This window comes from Dreissena polymorpha, chromosome 7, assembly GCF_020536995.1.
Source record: "Dreissena polymorpha isolate Duluth1 chromosome 7, UMN_Dpol_1.0, whole genome shotgun sequence".
In the NCBI taxonomy this organism is placed as follows: domain Eukaryota; kingdom Metazoa; phylum Mollusca; class Bivalvia; order Myida; family Dreissenidae; genus Dreissena; species Dreissena polymorpha.
The window spans coordinates 78,168,677-78,186,578 of NC_068361.1; the positions used below are offsets into that span (position 1 = coordinate 78,168,677).

General features: G+C 33.1%; 2 protein-coding genes across 4 annotated transcripts; both read right to left on the reverse strand.

Annotated features, from left to right (window-relative positions):
* Nucleotides 1-107: 107 nt before the first annotated feature.
* On the reverse strand, nucleotides 108-17,242 carry LOC127838001 (uncharacterized). 3 transcript variants are annotated; one of them, XM_052365489.1, is made up of 16 exons: nucleotides 17,091-17,242; nucleotides 15,196-15,258; nucleotides 14,822-14,906; nucleotides 14,287-14,373; nucleotides 13,585-13,707; nucleotides 13,247-13,336; nucleotides 8,675-9,296; nucleotides 7,852-7,967; nucleotides 6,882-6,923; nucleotides 6,520-6,591; nucleotides 5,887-5,952; nucleotides 5,572-5,660; nucleotides 4,287-4,392; nucleotides 3,274-3,379; nucleotides 3,093-3,148; nucleotides 108-2,820 (listed from the first exon to the last, which is right to left on the reverse strand). In XM_052365489.1, exons 7-16 carry the CDS (start codon nucleotides 8,721-8,723, stop codon nucleotides 2,590-2,592), a joined length of 933 nt encoding a protein of 310 aa, XP_052221449.1. In that variant the 5' UTR covers nucleotides 8,724-9,296; nucleotides 13,247-13,336; nucleotides 13,585-13,707; nucleotides 14,287-14,373; nucleotides 14,822-14,906; nucleotides 15,196-15,258; nucleotides 17,091-17,242; the 3' UTR covers nucleotides 108-2,589. The 3 variants fall into 3 exon arrangements, with proteins under 3 accessions (XP_052221449.1, XP_052221450.1, XP_052221451.1); XM_052365490.1 differs by lacking the exon at nucleotides 5,887-5,952; XM_052365491.1 differs by lacking the exon at nucleotides 3,274-3,379 and having other exon boundaries at nucleotides 2,631-2,820.
* LOC127839854 (high mobility group nucleosome-binding domain-containing protein 5-like) lies at nucleotides 8,846-10,743 on the reverse strand. Its single transcript, XM_052368244.1, has 2 exons — nucleotides 10,721-10,743; nucleotides 8,846-9,296 (listed from the first exon to the last, which is right to left on the reverse strand). The coding sequence occupies exons 1-2, from the start codon at nucleotides 10,741-10,743 to the stop codon at nucleotides 8,846-8,848; spliced, it is 474 nt and encodes a 157-aa protein (XP_052224204.1).
* Nucleotides 17,243-17,902: the final 660 nt, after the last annotated feature.

The window sequence follows — 17,902 nt, forward strand, 5'->3', positions numbered from 1 at the left end:
TATAACAATATGATGACGTTGAAGCTGTTAACGTCAAATTATACGTGACAACGTACTGGATGCTGTTAAACCAATACGAGATCAATAAAATAAATAATTCTCTTCCAAAGGGTTGATCATTTTTTTATTTTGAAATAACAAATAAATTGAAAGTACACTGACGTGTGCATATCACTTAGACAACAACAATAACAACAACAATATTTTTTTAACCAATTAAGCTTATACAAGCTCTTAGCCTACACATATGAACATGATTTTTTTTATATTTCAAGTAAAGGCAGATGTGGATTAAATGCTAAATTGAACACATGGTGTTAGTGCAAAAAATATTTCTTAAACATATGTTTGAATGGTAAACAATTATTATATATTCGTTTGAACAGATAGATAGATAGATAGATAGATAGATAGATAGATAGATAGATAGATAGATAGATAGATAGATAGATAGATAGATAGATAGATAGATAGATAGATAGATAGATAGATAGATTCTTTATTTCCTCCATTCATGGAGAGCTTAACACATTTACAACAAGTATTTACATCATTAATGTATACAATAGATAATAATATGTGTTACAGTGCGCAGCAAAATATGTATCAATTTTGCAGTTGATAAAAAGTAAATATAAGTTATAGCATTACAAACAGACATATGTATTTACAGACAACATATTTCAGAGGCAACTTGATAGAAATATTTACAAACAATGGCATTTAAACATGCAAAACCTCAAATAATGTAGTATATTATCATGAGCTACATAGATACTGAACATTTATTTATTGCTAACACTAGACAGCAACAAAATAAAGAAATAATTAAAAAATATATTATTCCAATAAGAGAATGATCATTATAGTTATTTATAAAAAAATATAATTTATGACATTTGAACTTATATAACTATCATAATTAATTAATAGCTTTGCCATTATGATAAACCTTCACGGTTTACATTGAATATTTGTTGAAAAGGTATTATTAAAGAAAAAAAATGCCTGCAAAATGAAACAACAAGCGGAGTAGAAACAAACTAGCATTGTTTATAATACTATTCAAATTTATAAGGAGGGAGAAATTGAATTTAAGTTAAGATTTGTTGCGCGTGAAATTAGAGATGTAATAATGTTAAAGGGTTGTTACGTTCTAAAAAGTATTACATATCTAGAAGGCGTTTTAAATTCACTTAAACAACAATCATCAAATTAGTGATCTGTGCATATCACTTGAACAACAATCATCAATCTAGTGACATGTAACTAATCATCACTTAAAAAATAATCATCAAATTAGTGATCTGTGCATATCACTTGAACAACAATGGTCAAACTAGTGACATGTAACTAATCATCACTTAAAAAATAATCATCAAATTAATGATCTGTGCATATCACTTGAACAACAATGGTCAAACTAGTGACATGTAACTAATCATCACTTAAAAAACAATCATCAAACTAGTAATATGTTCATCTCACTAAAACAAAAATCATCAAACTAGTGACATGTGCATCTCACGTAAACAACAATCATCAAATAAATGACATGTTCATATCACAAAAAAACAATCATCAAACAAGTGACACGTGCATCTCACTTAAACAACAATCATCAAACTAGTAATATGTTCATATCACTTAAAAAAAAAATCATCAAACTAGTGACACGTGCAATCACTTAAATAGACAATCATCAAACTAGTGACATGCGCATATCAGCCAAACAACAATCATCACAAATAATGACGTGTTCATATCACTTAAACAGTTATCATAAAAAAATACATGCTCATATCACTTCAACAACAATCATCAAACTAGTTACATGTGCAATCACTTAAACAGTAATCATCAAACTAGTGACACGTGTATATCACTTAAACAGTAATCATCAAATTAGATGTTTACAATACTCCTTCATTTTGCCTAAAAATATGAATGCTTGAAGTAAATTGAATTTGCAGAGTCAGGATCAATATGACTGATCATTTATCAATAGCAAGTAAAGGACCTTGATATGTGAAATTGCAAAATGATTCAAAGTGAATTTTTCCTACTGAATTAAGAAGTCATTTTATTATTATTTCTTTGTACAAATTAACTTCAAAGTCAAAATGAGCTGACCATGTGTCAACATATTTGTTACATGCAAACCTCACTCAGAGCCATACTAAGGCAGTATAATTACAAACTAAACATGAGCAATGAAAAGCTCAGTCTATTTGGTGAAAAGATTAGGCAAAACTATTTGAAGACTTATTAGAATGTGGAAATAATAATTGCTTTACCATAAATGAAAGAATTCCACAAATGAAAATTATGTTCCGCTATCAACAGCTTGTTAACAATTCCTTTATATTTCCTGATATGTAATGTACACAATGTAAATTATTACTTCTCAGACGACATTTGCAACAAAGATACATGAAAAATGTTCAAGCATATTCATAATATACAATTATTTGTATCAGTATTTGTAAAATAATGTGTGCAGTCAAAAATTGGATATTATGTTTGATACATAAACAACAATACTACACAGATATGTTATGTTCACAAACAAATATTGTTATGGCATTTTTACAAACAGTTAACAGAGCAATGGTTGAGAAATAATTTATAACAAATGTTGTTTTTTAACAACTGTGGTAAAATGCATACACATGTTGTTTGTGCCACTAACTTAGTGGCACAAACAGCATGTGTAAACCTTTTGGCAAACAAAGAATATTTTTGACCTCTGATGGTCTTCACTTGCTTTGACAAGCAATTGAAATGCACCCAAAACTTTGGGCAGTTGTCACAACCAATCTGAAAATATATCATCAAGACATAAGCATTTTCGTAATTAATGCGTACACATCAAAATAACAAGACATTTTATAGGTCATGTTAATCACAAAAAAAGAAATAGCTACTAAAAAAAACTTTTGTCTCCCCTCGGAAAATATCAGATTGGTGCTAGACAATTTACTTCTAGAAAACAGTGTGTTAATTAATTAAATAATAAATGTACCATAGAATTAAAGAGTGTTGGCTTTCATAACATCTTGTAATGAAGGATTTGAAAATGGTTGCCTTACCCATTCTTCAGACAAATCACTTTTTCCACAAAGACGGCATATGTCTTCAATTGGATCTGAAAATACATTTTTGCAATAATATTGGTGTACAATTGCATACTCTTGTCATGGATAAGTAAATTACGTTTAATATAAAGTCATCCTTATTAAAAGTAAAAATTAAGCTGAAAAACATTTTTACCTTGATTCATTGCAATAAGTTGCAGCATCTTCAAACGATAGCTTACAACAGAATCTGCATCTTGTGGAAACTTCAGTGGCTCTCCTTTCAGTATTTTTTCTGCAAACTAGAGGCAATGAAACAAAAACATAAGAGGTTCCATGTTAAAATGTTTGTTTAGCAATAATGGTATAATTTTGAAAAACTGAAAAAATCAAAATTAAATAAAAACAAGACTATTGCCAAGCAATATAGTCCCCTACCAGCTCCACCATTGACAGAAATTCCACCATTGTCAGAATTTTTGTTGTTGCCATAGCAACCAGAATCTTAGACGTAGGAACAAAATGAAATGACGTGCATAATGTCCATATTGCCATCTATCCATGTTTCAAGTTTCATGAAAAAATATTAAGAACTTTTAATGTTATCGCAGGATCCAGAAAACCACCATTTTCAGCAGTAATTGTAGTCTATTTGTTGCCATAGCAACCAGAATTTTTACGTATGAACAAAATGAAATGACGTGCATAATTTCCATATTGCCATCTATCCATGTCTCAAGTTTCATGAAAAAATATTAAGAACTTTTAAAGTTATCGCAGGATCCAGAAAAATGTGACTGACTGACAGACTGAAAGACAGAGCGCAAACCATAAGTCCCCTCCGGTGAAACCGGTAGGGGACAAAAAAAATTTACAAAGAAAAGGCAAGATATATATATATATATACATTTTACTACATCAACAAAATGTAACAAGGGCTACAAATGCAAAAAAAAATGACCCTGGTAGCCCTATATTGCTCATCTGACCGGTGTTTTTTCCACAGTCTGGATTAGTTTAATATAAACAGCAGTATCATTAGAACATAATAGGTCAAGCCAAATAGCTTTTTTTGTAATTTAACAAGGGAGTAATATTTAAAACCCCAATGGTGTGGTCTGGCATTTACCAAATGTTAACATTCTGGCCATGCTGTTTTAGAAATTATCACAAAGTAGCTTTTTTAATACCATGAACATATTTACTTACTTGTACACAGAAAACGCCACAGGATGAACTGTCAAGCTGTTTGGGGTGGGGTTTGACAAGCAACTTCCACCTGTGCTGGTGCTCTGGACGAACTGCCATATAGGACCTGTTATAAAAAGAATAATTGTCAATTATTTAATGACTATTAAAAGCCCAGCTGTCTCAGCTAATGTTATACAAGCCTACCTTAATACCATTGCCAAAATTTATATCAGTTCCATATAATTTGCTAATCAATAGTGTCACACAGCTATGCACTAAATAAATGTATTAATCAACAAGGGCTGTTTGTAAAACATGCATGCCCCCCTATCTGGGCTATAAGTTGTAGTAGCAGCCGTTGTGTGTATCAGTTTTTTGTCACTGTGAACAACGGTGGTGGTGGTGGTTGGTGGTTATTGATACAATGCATTACAAAAATGCAGTTAGCCTTACATTTAGTAAAATTTAAATATATTACAAGGGAGGCAAATGCTGTAACAAAAAGAACATGCATAAACGATAGTTGTTTCCCTTGTTTGAACCATGCTAAATCCTTAAAATGCCTATTTCCAGTAACTGTGACCTTCACCTGTGACCTTTGACCTAGTGACCTCAAAATCAATAGGGGTCATCTGCGAGTCATGATCAATGTACCTATGAAGTTTCATGATCCTAGGCCCAAGCGTTCTTGAGTTATCATTTGACAACCACCTGGTGGACGGACCGACAGACCGACCGACATGAGCAAAGCAATATACCCCCTCTTCTTCGAAGGGGGGCATAATAATCTGGTGTCATGGATACAGACTAGACATCCAAACGGTGTATTGTGGCTACAATAACATGCATTTTGCATTGTCTTATCATCAATGATACCATTGGCTTAAATTTTCCTGTTAGAGTGAACTTTGGGTTAACTACTGGGTTTGGTCTGCACTTTCGATGTATTTGTTGGCCTACTTAACACTAGAGTTTGCCCTTAGTACTCTGGTTTTCTACCAACTTGAATTTACATCTGTCTTTCAAAATGACTTCCATTCTTGCATGAAATTTCACTAAAAAGGGAGTGTGTATTTCAAAGTTTATAAGGTCCAAGATATTAGATTCAAATTAAGACAAATTTTGAATGAAAGTCCAAGCTATTTACTTTTTAAGGAGAGAATTTAAATAAAAGGGGTGTGGTCTTGGGGGGGGGAGGGGAGGGGGAGAACCCAGAGGAGACTCATATTTAGTATGGTGACCACTAAGTACATCATTTCAATGGGTTTCTTTAATATCTGAGTGTTAGTTCTGAATGCATTACTTCCATAACTGGAGAATTTCTTTCAGTGTTGCTGGCAACTCTCCGAGAGGATCTAACACCCAAATTCTGTGCAGGTGATGATAAAATACCTGTAAGACAAAAGCTTTGCAAACACTAATATAAGCAAATTGTATGTTTAAAATAATTGCCATTGATTCTGAGCCACAAAAATCAGACACAATTAGTTGGCCTGCTTATTTTTGTTATTACTTGAATTGTTTAAAAATGGACGTGCAAACCTTTCATAAGCAGATCAATTTTTTTTCTTTGAAAAGAGATAAAAAAAAGACTTAGAACGATGATCTTAAAAATTACCAGAAGAATCCAATGGTTGTCCCTGTGATTTAAAACACCAAAAGCAGTATCTCCACAAAACTCAAACTGAAAAAAGACATATCAAATACAGTATGAGCAAAACATGGAATCAATCACCTGATTTATTTGTTCATATTATTACTGACAGTTGAGATGACAACTTGACCAGTGAGCAGAAAACTTATTTTGAAATTGAAAATCGATTTTGCTTGAAACTGAAAATGGGTTTCTATTAATTTTTTTAGGCAATCTAAAAATGGTGCTCAGTGGAAATTGAAAATCGATGACATTTTGCTTTGTGAACACAGGACCAGAACTATACATATCATTGGTATTACAGGAATCTCATACTCGTGAAAACACTATTAATTACAGATTTGTGTTACCTTCATATCGCCCTTTACCTTTAAAGTGCTTAAGTTTAAATATAGCAAGATCAAATGACAACTCTCTTGATTCTTTGCCACTGCAGTAACTATAGAAGAATTTTGTTACAGGTATTATTTAACCCTAACCAAATACTTGACTGATCATATTAATGGGATAAATTTCGCATTAACATTTAAGATTACAAAGGCTGAGAGAGTGCCTTGAACAGACATATTTTATTACAAAAAAAGCTTTTGTAAATACCTCTGATACAGCATGCTGCTCTCCAGAGAACATCACTTTCATAACTGCACAGGAGACATATTGCATGGGACTCTGAAATTTATTTTAACAACTGCACAGAAAAAGGGCTATCACTAACAATTCTAGTAATATGCTGCAAAATAACATTGCAGTATCACAAGGCATACAAAAGCTTTTTGGAAAGTTAAAACTAAAACAAGTAAATGAGAAAATAGCTAAATGTATAACAAAGGTTGTTTATTGGAAAGCATTTAAATAATAAGCAAACACATTTAATATAAGGATATTGTGCATTAATTTAAGACTTATATAATATTGACATAATTTGCAAGATACAGATAACATTTTAAAACACCAGATACCTGTTCTTGCTTAATCAAGCCCATGAAGCAGCAGTCTAGGACCTTTTTAACAGAGAGAAATAGAGCATAAATGACATATGTCAGCGAGTAATTATGAGATTCAAGAAAACTGATTTTAGGCATGTAATGTTTTCTGTTCTCGAGACTGAGGTTGCTACCTTAAGGAGCATTTCTACAATTTTGATATTTGATAAAGAAATGCAGTTCATAAGTATATACTAAAAAAATCCACTTTGTGACACTAAATGACTGGAGAAATTCGTAATACAGGATGATAATTATTAAATGTTTTCAATAATAGAATTTGCTAAAAATTATGTATTGTTACCATTGCTAAATAACTACCAGTATAATTAAACAATCCTAAACTAGAGCTTGTTTTTTTACAGGCCAAAATTTATGTTGCCCCAATTTTTTAGGAATTTGCTGTCACAGTGATAAAGCTGTGCAAAATTTGCCGTCACCTTAATATAGCCGTACAAAAATTGATGTTTTTTTTTCAAAAATAGCTGACAAAAAAGTCATAAATTTTGGTGTCATGTCCTTCACCCAAATAACACTTCCTGACACTCAGCACTTGTCATTACTGCTAAGTTTGATTGAAGTCCCTTAAATGGTGTACAAGGGCTGACACCAAAATCCTTATTTTTTACCTTGATAAAAAAAAATCCTGGCAATATGCACAACAAGGCTTAGTATTGATTAGTTTAAGCAAGTTTCAGTGATATAACTTCAGTGGTTTATGAGAAGAAGAGTTAAGAAGGAAATTATTCTTTTTCCTTGTGATCTTTATCTTGTTTAACCATTGGTATTTGGAGTTATTCATGTTTCTCATAAGCAACATTGGCAACTGGCATATTTGCATAAACAAAAGAATCTTTTAACGCATGTTGATTGTCTTCATATTTCGCGTGTGTGCATGCGTGTACAGTTTTAAGTTATGCAGGAATAAAATCAATCATATGCTCACCTCATCTGCCACTTTTGTTTTCAGATCTTTTATATGTTTGGTCAAAATTTTAGTGCCAAAACTTGAACATATTAAATAGTTTTGGCACTGCCGCTTTTCCCAGACTGTCTTGCAATCTGTCCATGAATAAATTGTAAATATTATTAGTATAAGTACTAAGTAAGAATATAAATACATGTATATACATGCAGAATTCATTTCATTTTTTAAGAGCAGGTTTGTGTTAGTGCATTTCACTGCAATTTATCATTGAATTGTTCAGAAATATTTTCAAAACATTAAGCTAGTCCCATAATTATTGCAGAATAACCCACACATGATTTCCTTCTTTGTATATAGAAAACAGGTCGCATGCTGTGTTAGAATGTGTAACAAAAATTACAAAAAAATTCAATATTTACACTAACAACAGCATCGCTAAGGGAGTGCGAATGCTCGGCTGTGGGTGCAGTTTCGAATAAATGAAAGCTTGTCATGAAAAAAGAAGAAAGGTATGGCGTGTAGAACTCATCAAGGTGCAGCTACATATAAAGTTTCAAAGTTGTAGGTGAAAGCACTTTGATTCAAGGTTTGAGCACGACGCGGACGGGAGACGACGAGCTATCTATGACAATTCCTCAACTTTTCTCCGAAAACAGCCAAGCTAAAAATCAGTGATCTATGTAATGACAATTGAACTGAATCCTCTTAAAATTGTTGTGAAAATAGTTGTACATCATAACATTATGAAGAATTCTGTTGTGTGGGGGCACATGTTTTAGTTTCTCAAACATTTATTCCACTATAATGTTAATGAAATAAGGATTCTATTTTAAATACTTACATTCTAAAATCAGATCAACAGTAACTGTGTCTTCTCCTATTGCGTCCATTGATTCATCATCATCCACCCTCTCACCCACTCCATCCTCTTCACCCTGGTCATCCTCCCTTGCATACACTCCATCTTCCTTACCCACTCCCCTGTTTTCTACCTGTATATCCCTCCCCTCATTCACTCCATCCTCCCCCTCAACCACTCGGTCCTCTTCACCCACTCCATCTTCTTTCCCTCACTCAATGAATCCTCCCCCACTCCATTCTCTTCTACACCCACTCTATCTTCTTCCTCCTTACCCACTTCATCCTCCCCTTCATCTACTCCCTTACCCACTCCATCCTCCCCTTCATCCACTGCATTCTCCCCCTTACCCACTCCATCCTTCCCTTCATCCACTGCATTCTCCCCCTTACTGACTCCATCCTCCCCTTCATCCACTCCATCCTCCCCTTCATCCACTGCACTCTCCTCCACACCCACTCCATCTTCTTCCCCCTTAAACACTCCATCCTCTTCCTCACCCACTCCTTCTCCCAAGTCCCACAGATCATCATCTGCCTCATCCAAACCATCCTCTACATTCTCCTCCACTCCATCTGCCCCCTCACTCAGTGTGTCGCATTCACTGAAACAAAAAACAACAACAACAAACATTAATAAAGCTATGTGATACGAAATTACTCGTTAACAGCTTTGCAATGCACTCATCATTTAATTCCTACTCATGATCTATACTAAATGTTGTGGGTTATTAGACAAAAAACCATGATAGAAAAATATTATTTCTTAATAAAACCCACCTCTGTGGCTACAATATGGTGCTGGTCAGCTATAACTTGACGTCAAACAAAAATGGTAAATTAATGTAAATAGTAAGTGAGAAAATGCCATTTTGAAATTTCCTAGTCCAAAATAAGATAAAGTGACATTTTGGCATGCATGAATATAAAATGAACAAAATCAACAACAAAAAGGTATCCAAAGGCTGTGGCAAGCAAGACTAACATATAGAATTTCCTTAATCTATTACAAAATTACAAAAGGATTGGAAACAATTGTCTAAATGTGTAAAAGCAGCACGATGAAAAGTCAAACTGTTATATTTATCTCCATTTTACAAATGATTCTGGTTGGCTGGGTACTACAATTACTTTTTTCAACATTTATTTAATTTATAAGCTTAATTAAATATGTAAAAGATTTATAAGTAAAACTTAATGTTTTATATTATTTAATATATACATTTTGCTTTGTTTGTAGACATTGCAACACTTGTTTTTGTACTGGATTCAGTGGACTGATGCAGCAGATTTTTATTAGACTAGATGTGTTTGAATGACACGGATGCTACCATTTCTTTTTACTGGACATTGTGTGCAACACATAATGTTGACAATTAATACAGCATATATTAAATAGTCACAATTATCTGTGCTCATTTATTTTCATTTCCCATATTGAACAACAAAGTTATTGACCAACAAGGAAAATGTGCAACTTCAAAGTGTTCATACATGTACCACCTTGCCCTCGTCTTTATATGATGATAATTTTTGTCAATTTATTTAAAATGCATGCACAACAAACTTATCTTATTGATGCAAACATAAACATGGACATCTAGCATGTGTGCTGACTGTGTGAGTAGCACGTTACATAATTTTACTTTATACATATAAGGACTATTTCACAATTTTCAAGTGTCCACTGTGACCTTAATGATGACATGTCTCATTTGTGCCTATTTATTTAAGAATTGAAATGCTCTTTTCTTCGCTTCATCGATGTATGAAGGTAAGTTTTTGGCATCTAATTTGCATTTATAAAGCCTACATCTACATACATCAATGAAGCGAAGAAAAGAGCATTTCAATTCTTATAATTACAATTATTAATTTGATTGTTCATATGTTGTTTTTTTTAATGGATTGGCAAAAAGATAATATAACTTTGGATTTATTGGCGTATGAATTCTTTTCAAACACGCAGTACATGTCGCACATGGCATAACAATATCCAAGTAGCCCTACATTCAATTTCTTCGTGTACCTTGCGGCGGCAACTGGCTTCATCGAAAAATAAAGCCCAGCCACATAATATACTCTAGGAATATGTAACAATGTTAGTGTCCACTGTGATCTTTATCCTCAAGCGAGTGACGTGGGTGTTGCACACGGCACTTAAGACTTGATATGATGATCATTTGGGACATTCAAATTAATGTTCAAAACCCATTTTGCAATCAGATGGATATTAAATGTCCCCCCCCCCACACACACACGCAGGGTTAACATGACATGTCCTACCTCCATTATTATGGTGATCGCGTAAAAAGAAATCACACTGTCCACTGTTCAAATATATTTAAATAACCAAGACAAGACTGTGTTCAAAAATGCATGACATATATCTAAATTTTTGCTCAATTTGTTCCTAAATGACATTATTTAAGAAATGGATGCATTTTCAATGCAAATGATGCTGGGTTAAAAATTATGCAAGCATAATTAGATGAAAGTTCAATGTTAGTAAAGGCTGCAAACGTATGAGATTCATGGACAATTCTCAAATTCTCCTGCCCCCCTCCCTAATGACTTTTATTTTTATGGTTCTAAAATATCAAACCAAAAGAGTAACAAGAATATGTGAAAAGAGCATATTAGAACAAAGAATGTTTATAATTTACAGTTAAACTTCGATAGGTTTTAACCTTTTTTAATCAACCATAACAAATAATTCTTTACTGGATGAAATTACAAAGGAAGTTCCTAGTCATTTTATTGGCTTTGTATAAGGTGTATTGCTGATTTAAAATATTGCTTGTTGTGACTGTTGTAAGTGCTGGATACTTATAAAAACAGTAATGCTTCGTAATTGAATGTTAAAACTACTTAAGTGCACTACTTGTTCATACCAGTCAGAGATTTCATGCCAGAATTCATGCATTTCTCATGCTGGATTTGAAATGAACATGATAAGAAAAAGAAAAAAATCAACAATAAATTTCAATTTGTAAAAATAACTAAAACATTGATTTTAGCACATGAAGCTAAATAATGCTTAAAAGCTGTATGACGAGAAACATATTTATAGAATGGTACATCATTTCACATCCAAACAATCATGCTTTAATCAAAATCACACAATGATACAAACATAACATAATCCACTTTGCAGAATTGCAAATAAGCTGCAATAATGTTTCGCATCTCTGACACATTCAGGCGTTTACTTGCTACAAATAACAACATAAAAACATGTATTGAGGGAAAGCCAGACTATTATCTTTGCAAATAACAAAAAAGGACATTAATTTTCTGATTAAAAACTACCGGTATACAGTTATACTATATAATGCGTACATAGATGTTCCAGACAAAAGCATATTTTATTTAATGTCAGACTTGCGAATAAGCCGCAATAATATTTCACATCTCTGATACATTGAGGCGTTTATGCTACACATCACAACATAAAACCATGTTTTGAGGAAAAGCCAGACTATTTACTTTGCTCATAACAAAATAGGATATTTATTTTCAGATTTGAACAACTGGTATTACATTTTTACTATAAAGTATGTACATAGATGACCCAGACAAAAGAGTTATTTAGTTAATGTCATTCAAATGCTAACATGTGTGCTTATAACTATACCCAGGTGCACACATTCACAGCAAGATGAATATGTCTAAAAAGTTTCATTTCTCTGGCCAATACACATTTTAAGCAGATGTGACATAAAAATCGCATGGAGGCTCAGAAAGATGAGGTCAAAAGTAATTCTATGCAGAAAGCAAGTGCATGATAAAACAAGAGATGTGTTTGTCAGGAATACAATGCCCCTTCTGCACCACTTTGATGCATATATTTGACCTTTGACCTTGAAGGATGACCTTGACTTTTCACCACTCAAAATGTGCAGCTCCATTAGATACACATGCATGCCAAATATCAAGTTGCTCAGAAACACAATGACCCCTGTTGCACGGCTTTGAAGCCATATATTTGACCTTTGACCTTGAAGGATGACCTTGACCTAGATTTTTCACCACTCAAAATGTCCAGCTCCATGAGATACGCATGCATGCCAAATATCAAGTTGCTATCTGAAGCAACATAGAAGTTATGAGCATTTTTCGAAACCTTAATGCAAAGTGTGACGGATTGGAAGGACAGACGGACGGATCACTATATGCCCTCCTTTGGGGGCATAAAAAAGATCTGTACAAAAACAACATGCTAGTTTACTTGATGTAGTCTTACATTATAATAAAAGGTGTAAAGCTGAAAAGGTCTGATGTTCACATAATTTTTAATTTCGGTTATAATTTCAACGATTATAAATATTTTAATTTTACAATTTTCATTTGGAAATCCATTATGATACTTGCCCTTTCTATATTATCTATTATGATTTAACAACATTAACAAAGTGAATTTGTGCTTGAGAATGACAAGGTCAACAGTTTTGAAGCTTTAATATTTGGAAGTGTATTTTTTCTAAGCATAGTTTATTTGTTTCATCTTGCTTGTTTGGGCAAGGAAAAAAACACAATTCAAGTGAAACCATACCTTTACTATCACAATTTGGGGATTTAAAATCCACACAGCTTGGTCACCATGAAGGTTTATTTTCAGGGGTATATCTGACACACCCAGACTCTAAAAACAACAAGAAAGTGTAAACAATTTATAAGGTGAAATTTTAATTATAACGCTGGGTAGAGGATTATAATTAATATCTTTGGATTGACACAATAATATTCAGATATCCATGTCAATTTTAGAAACCAAAAAAACATTTCATTTGAAGTTTTGCATACTCGATTTTTTCCAGTTACCAATGATAAGCAAATAGAAGTTTAATGTTATTGGTTATGCCATTAAAAGACAATTGAAAAAAAACTTACCCCTAGAAACAAGCTGTGGGATAATGAAACACAACATATCCCATGTGTATTGTTCTGGATTGCTGAATGGCATAACAATTGGTGGTTTGCCTTCAACCACAGCAGCTGAGGTTTTGACAGTGACTGAAATAAGGGTGAATAAATAAGAATATCACTTTTGTAATTAAATCATCTGCAAACATTTATATTCTTTGCTAGTTCTAAAGCAATTGATAATATAGTTTTACCTTACAGTAAGTTGGCACATTTCAGTGTTTTTTTTCATTCAAAATCGGGTCCGGTAACTGGACCCATTCCCAATGGAAAAAAGTATATATTTTTCCCAAATGGGGGCTAAAAATTCCCAATGGAAGGTTTCAAAAATAAAAATATTTTTTTTTAGATCACAATATTTTGTTCATCTCGGACCCAATCCATAAAAGATCAACTTTAGTAAATATAATACTGGACACAATTGTATCCTCAATTTTAAAGCATTTGTTAGCAAAACAACAACAACACTAATTTCCCAATTTTAGTCAAAACACCGTGAATTTTCCCAATCCAAAGGGACCCGGCCCCATTCCCAAAATGGTGAAAAAAACACTGCATTTTGAGATTTTCCCCAAAACAAATTTGTTCATAGGTATGGGTCATGCCACAAACATGGTGGAAAAACAAACACATCCTGATCATAAAAATAAAGACTATGTGTTTTCAAACCATTTTGTGATTGTCGTCCCAATGCACACTCTTTGAAACTATTTAGCACATCTGGGTTCTCCACAAAGGCTCGCATATGACCAGGTGCTGAAATACAGGTTTTAATAATACTGAACTACTAGTTCATAATGTCTTATTTACTAGAATTGCATATATTTTCATTTCTTTGAATTTATTTAAATAAGATTAATGAGGCTGTGGTGGTATTATGGATGCAGTGTCTAGTTGATACCCTGGGCCACTTGGACAGTGTTTTCATTAACTCCTCATAGACACAAACAACTGGTTCTCTGGGTATCAGTATTTTAAAAATCCTATGAGCATGCATTTGGCCATTTGTTTTGTATTATTCATCACCAAATAAAAAGATAAATTGTTAATAATTGATAGTCCTTTGAACAACTGGCAATACTAAAACTGGTTGTAAGAAAAATATTTTGGCTGTCCCAGACAACAGCTATGTTGGATCACTGACACTAACTTTAGTCTGTATTAACATATACTAACATGTGGATTCCTTTCTATGAACAACTACCTGTTGTAAGAACTTGACCCCCCTTTAAATATAGCATCACGAAACTTGGTGGTAATGGTTCACTGTCTCTGAACCACTGTAGAGCCTGTAACAAACAACACATATTTATTGTAGTCACGATGGTACCATAATCCATTGTGTATTTTTACTAAAGAGAATAAACATTTTATAAATACTAAAATAAACCTTTCCGAGTTTTTTTTATTTTTGGTTTACAATCTTTTTAATAAGGATGTTAGGAATATGACCAATACCGGTAAAATAGGGAATAATTGTCAAATGGCAGACAACAAGAAAAACAAATCACAGCCAATTCATTACTTGGGAATTTCTGGACTGGCTTTATATTAAAAGTGCAATCAGACTATACACACCCGATCTTTCAACAAATCATGTTGCCTCTTCATACGTTTTTTCTTGCTTTCACTTTTTACTTCCTAAAAATATAAGACATTTTTTTCACAATAATAACATACAATTTATTTTTATTAAGACAATGACAGATCTGTTTAAAGTCTGCAGGGCTATAAATAACAAGCGTATTTGCGCAATTAAAATAACCAAAAACATAATTAAATTCAAAATGAAGCATACAAAAACGCAAATACAAATTTAATAATGTAATTCATGAGTAAAAAAACACAATTTTTATGAACACCGGGGCGTATTTTTTAGACTCAGTTATTTCCGTCAGTGAGCAAAAAGAACTAGTTATTTGTCCCTTCGACATCATGTCTGTTCAAGTTCAATAAACATGTGTGAATAGTTGACCCTATCACATTCTTTGTACCAATACCATCAGTGTATCTGTACTGTAAGTATACCAATCTACATAAAAGGTGCACACTTCCGCATACGGGTATTTGGATGTTCTATAAATTGACCTACGATTTAGCATTCACAACGTTATGCGCATTTAGCAATATCACTCGTTTTTTTCACCATTTTTCTTTACTCGCAAAAAAATACTAGTGGCTTAAAACTTAACTTGCAATCTGTATTTTTCACTTGCATTTTGCAAGTGTTAATTTCGAGCCCTGAAAAAGCGACATTTTAAGTCATGGTAGAGAGAACTAGAAATGTACATAATACAGCATATTCTTTATGTCAGTTGTCTCGCTTAGGTGAATGTCTTAATTGGTTAACTTTTTATAGTATACATGTACCAACTACCGAAAACAACATAGGCGCTCGATGTCAATGACAATGTTTTATTAGTTTATTTGTTTTTTAGTTACTCGTTGTTTATTATAATGCATACACATACTAAATTAATAAAAATCTTCTGACAAAACGTCTTCTTAAAAAAAAGATAGTTCGACTATGTACATAGATATTGACAAGGTAAATCACTCGCCATTTTCTAAAGCAACGGAAGTGCGTCATTATGCATAATTAAATCGCTGTCTCCCAGCTCACTTATTGAAATGCGCGCGCAGGCCGGGCCTCACTCTTTCTCTATCTACTTTCAGTTTCAACAGAAACATCCAAAGACGATGTGATAAATCCTTGTAACTATTGTTTCACTCAATTAATGGGGCAATCAACAAAAGATATTGTAAATTGCATACACATGAATAATTCCTGCCCAATTGTTTAACTTGATTTCGTCTGCCATGGTGATTTCCAGAAAAAAATCAGCACGTCAAAAATCAAATCTGGCGCCCATAGTGTTAAGTGGCTGTTATTGTGTATAAAGAGCGAGGTTCCTGCGCACGCATTTCAATGAGCGAGCGGGATGACAGCGATTTAATTATGCATAATGACACACTTCAGTTGCTTTAGAAAATGGCGAGTGATTTACCTTGTCAATATCTATTCATACATAGTCGAACCATCTTTTTTAAGAAGACGTTTTGTCGGAAGATTTTTATTAATTTAGTATGTGTATGCATTATAATAAGCAAGGGGTAACTAAAAAATAAATTTGAAATAAAACATTGTCATTGACATCGAGCGCCTATGGAAAACAACTGTGAACACATTCAGACCATGTAACTTGACACATGTATATTATTTAATGAAGCGCTTTAATTATCAAGAGTTTCGAACATTAATTATATGGTATCAATAAATGCACGCGCCTTTTGATGAATAAATGATAAGTTTCGTTGGAATAGATTGAGTATGAATTTATGAAATCATTTTATGAGTTGTGTCCGACTTTAGGTACAGTCCGAATTTACCTAATGCACCAGTATGATGTTAAGTTAATCTAATGAGAAGACACATGTACGTAAACATTGCATAATTATTAAATACAGTTTACCTTCCGTGCTTTAACCATTCTGGAATAAATCAGTTATCAATCAATAAAGTTGTAAAAACGGTTTCTTGTAGCGCTGGATTAGATTATTTTAAATATTCAAATTTAGGACTTGGCCGGTATATTTTTCATTCGTAATAATAGGTTTGTGCGCTGACGTCACTGTTCATTGTGTTCCGTTTTTTGACATTTTTTGTCCACTATTATTCCTCACAGCGTTAATATTGACATACATGGGTTACTCTGCAGTGAAATATAGGTCACAATATACTAAATAGTTTCCCTATATAATTCAATGTAAAAGCGACAACTTTGAGCGAAAATAAATGCAACATTTTGCACATAGAGATCCCCATAACCATACCTTTTCTTAAAGGCCATTCTAAGCGGAATCGATTTATGCAATAAAAAAGATATGTCATGTTCAAACCAAAAAAGAACTTGACGCTAAACAAAATCGACTGTTTTTGCAACTTTTTTTCGGCCGTTTCTTAGTGGAATGTAACCTTTTTCAGTGCAATGCTTTACTTAAGTCTCCAAGTTTATCATATTTCAGGGATTCGGTCGTGAACACCTATTTATGCCCTACCATTATCTCCGAAAGATAAACTCCGAACAATAGTTTAAGATGTAAAACATGCCTTCGGGTCAGCTATGATATTTTTTTTAGAGAGTACAGCCCTACATGAAACGAGTATTTAGTATATTGTAAGCTATATTATCTAACATCTAGGGCAGTGTGTGACCTGAGCACGTTATCTTAACACGACCACACGACGATCTTAACACGATAAGGCTCAGATCATAATTAAGTT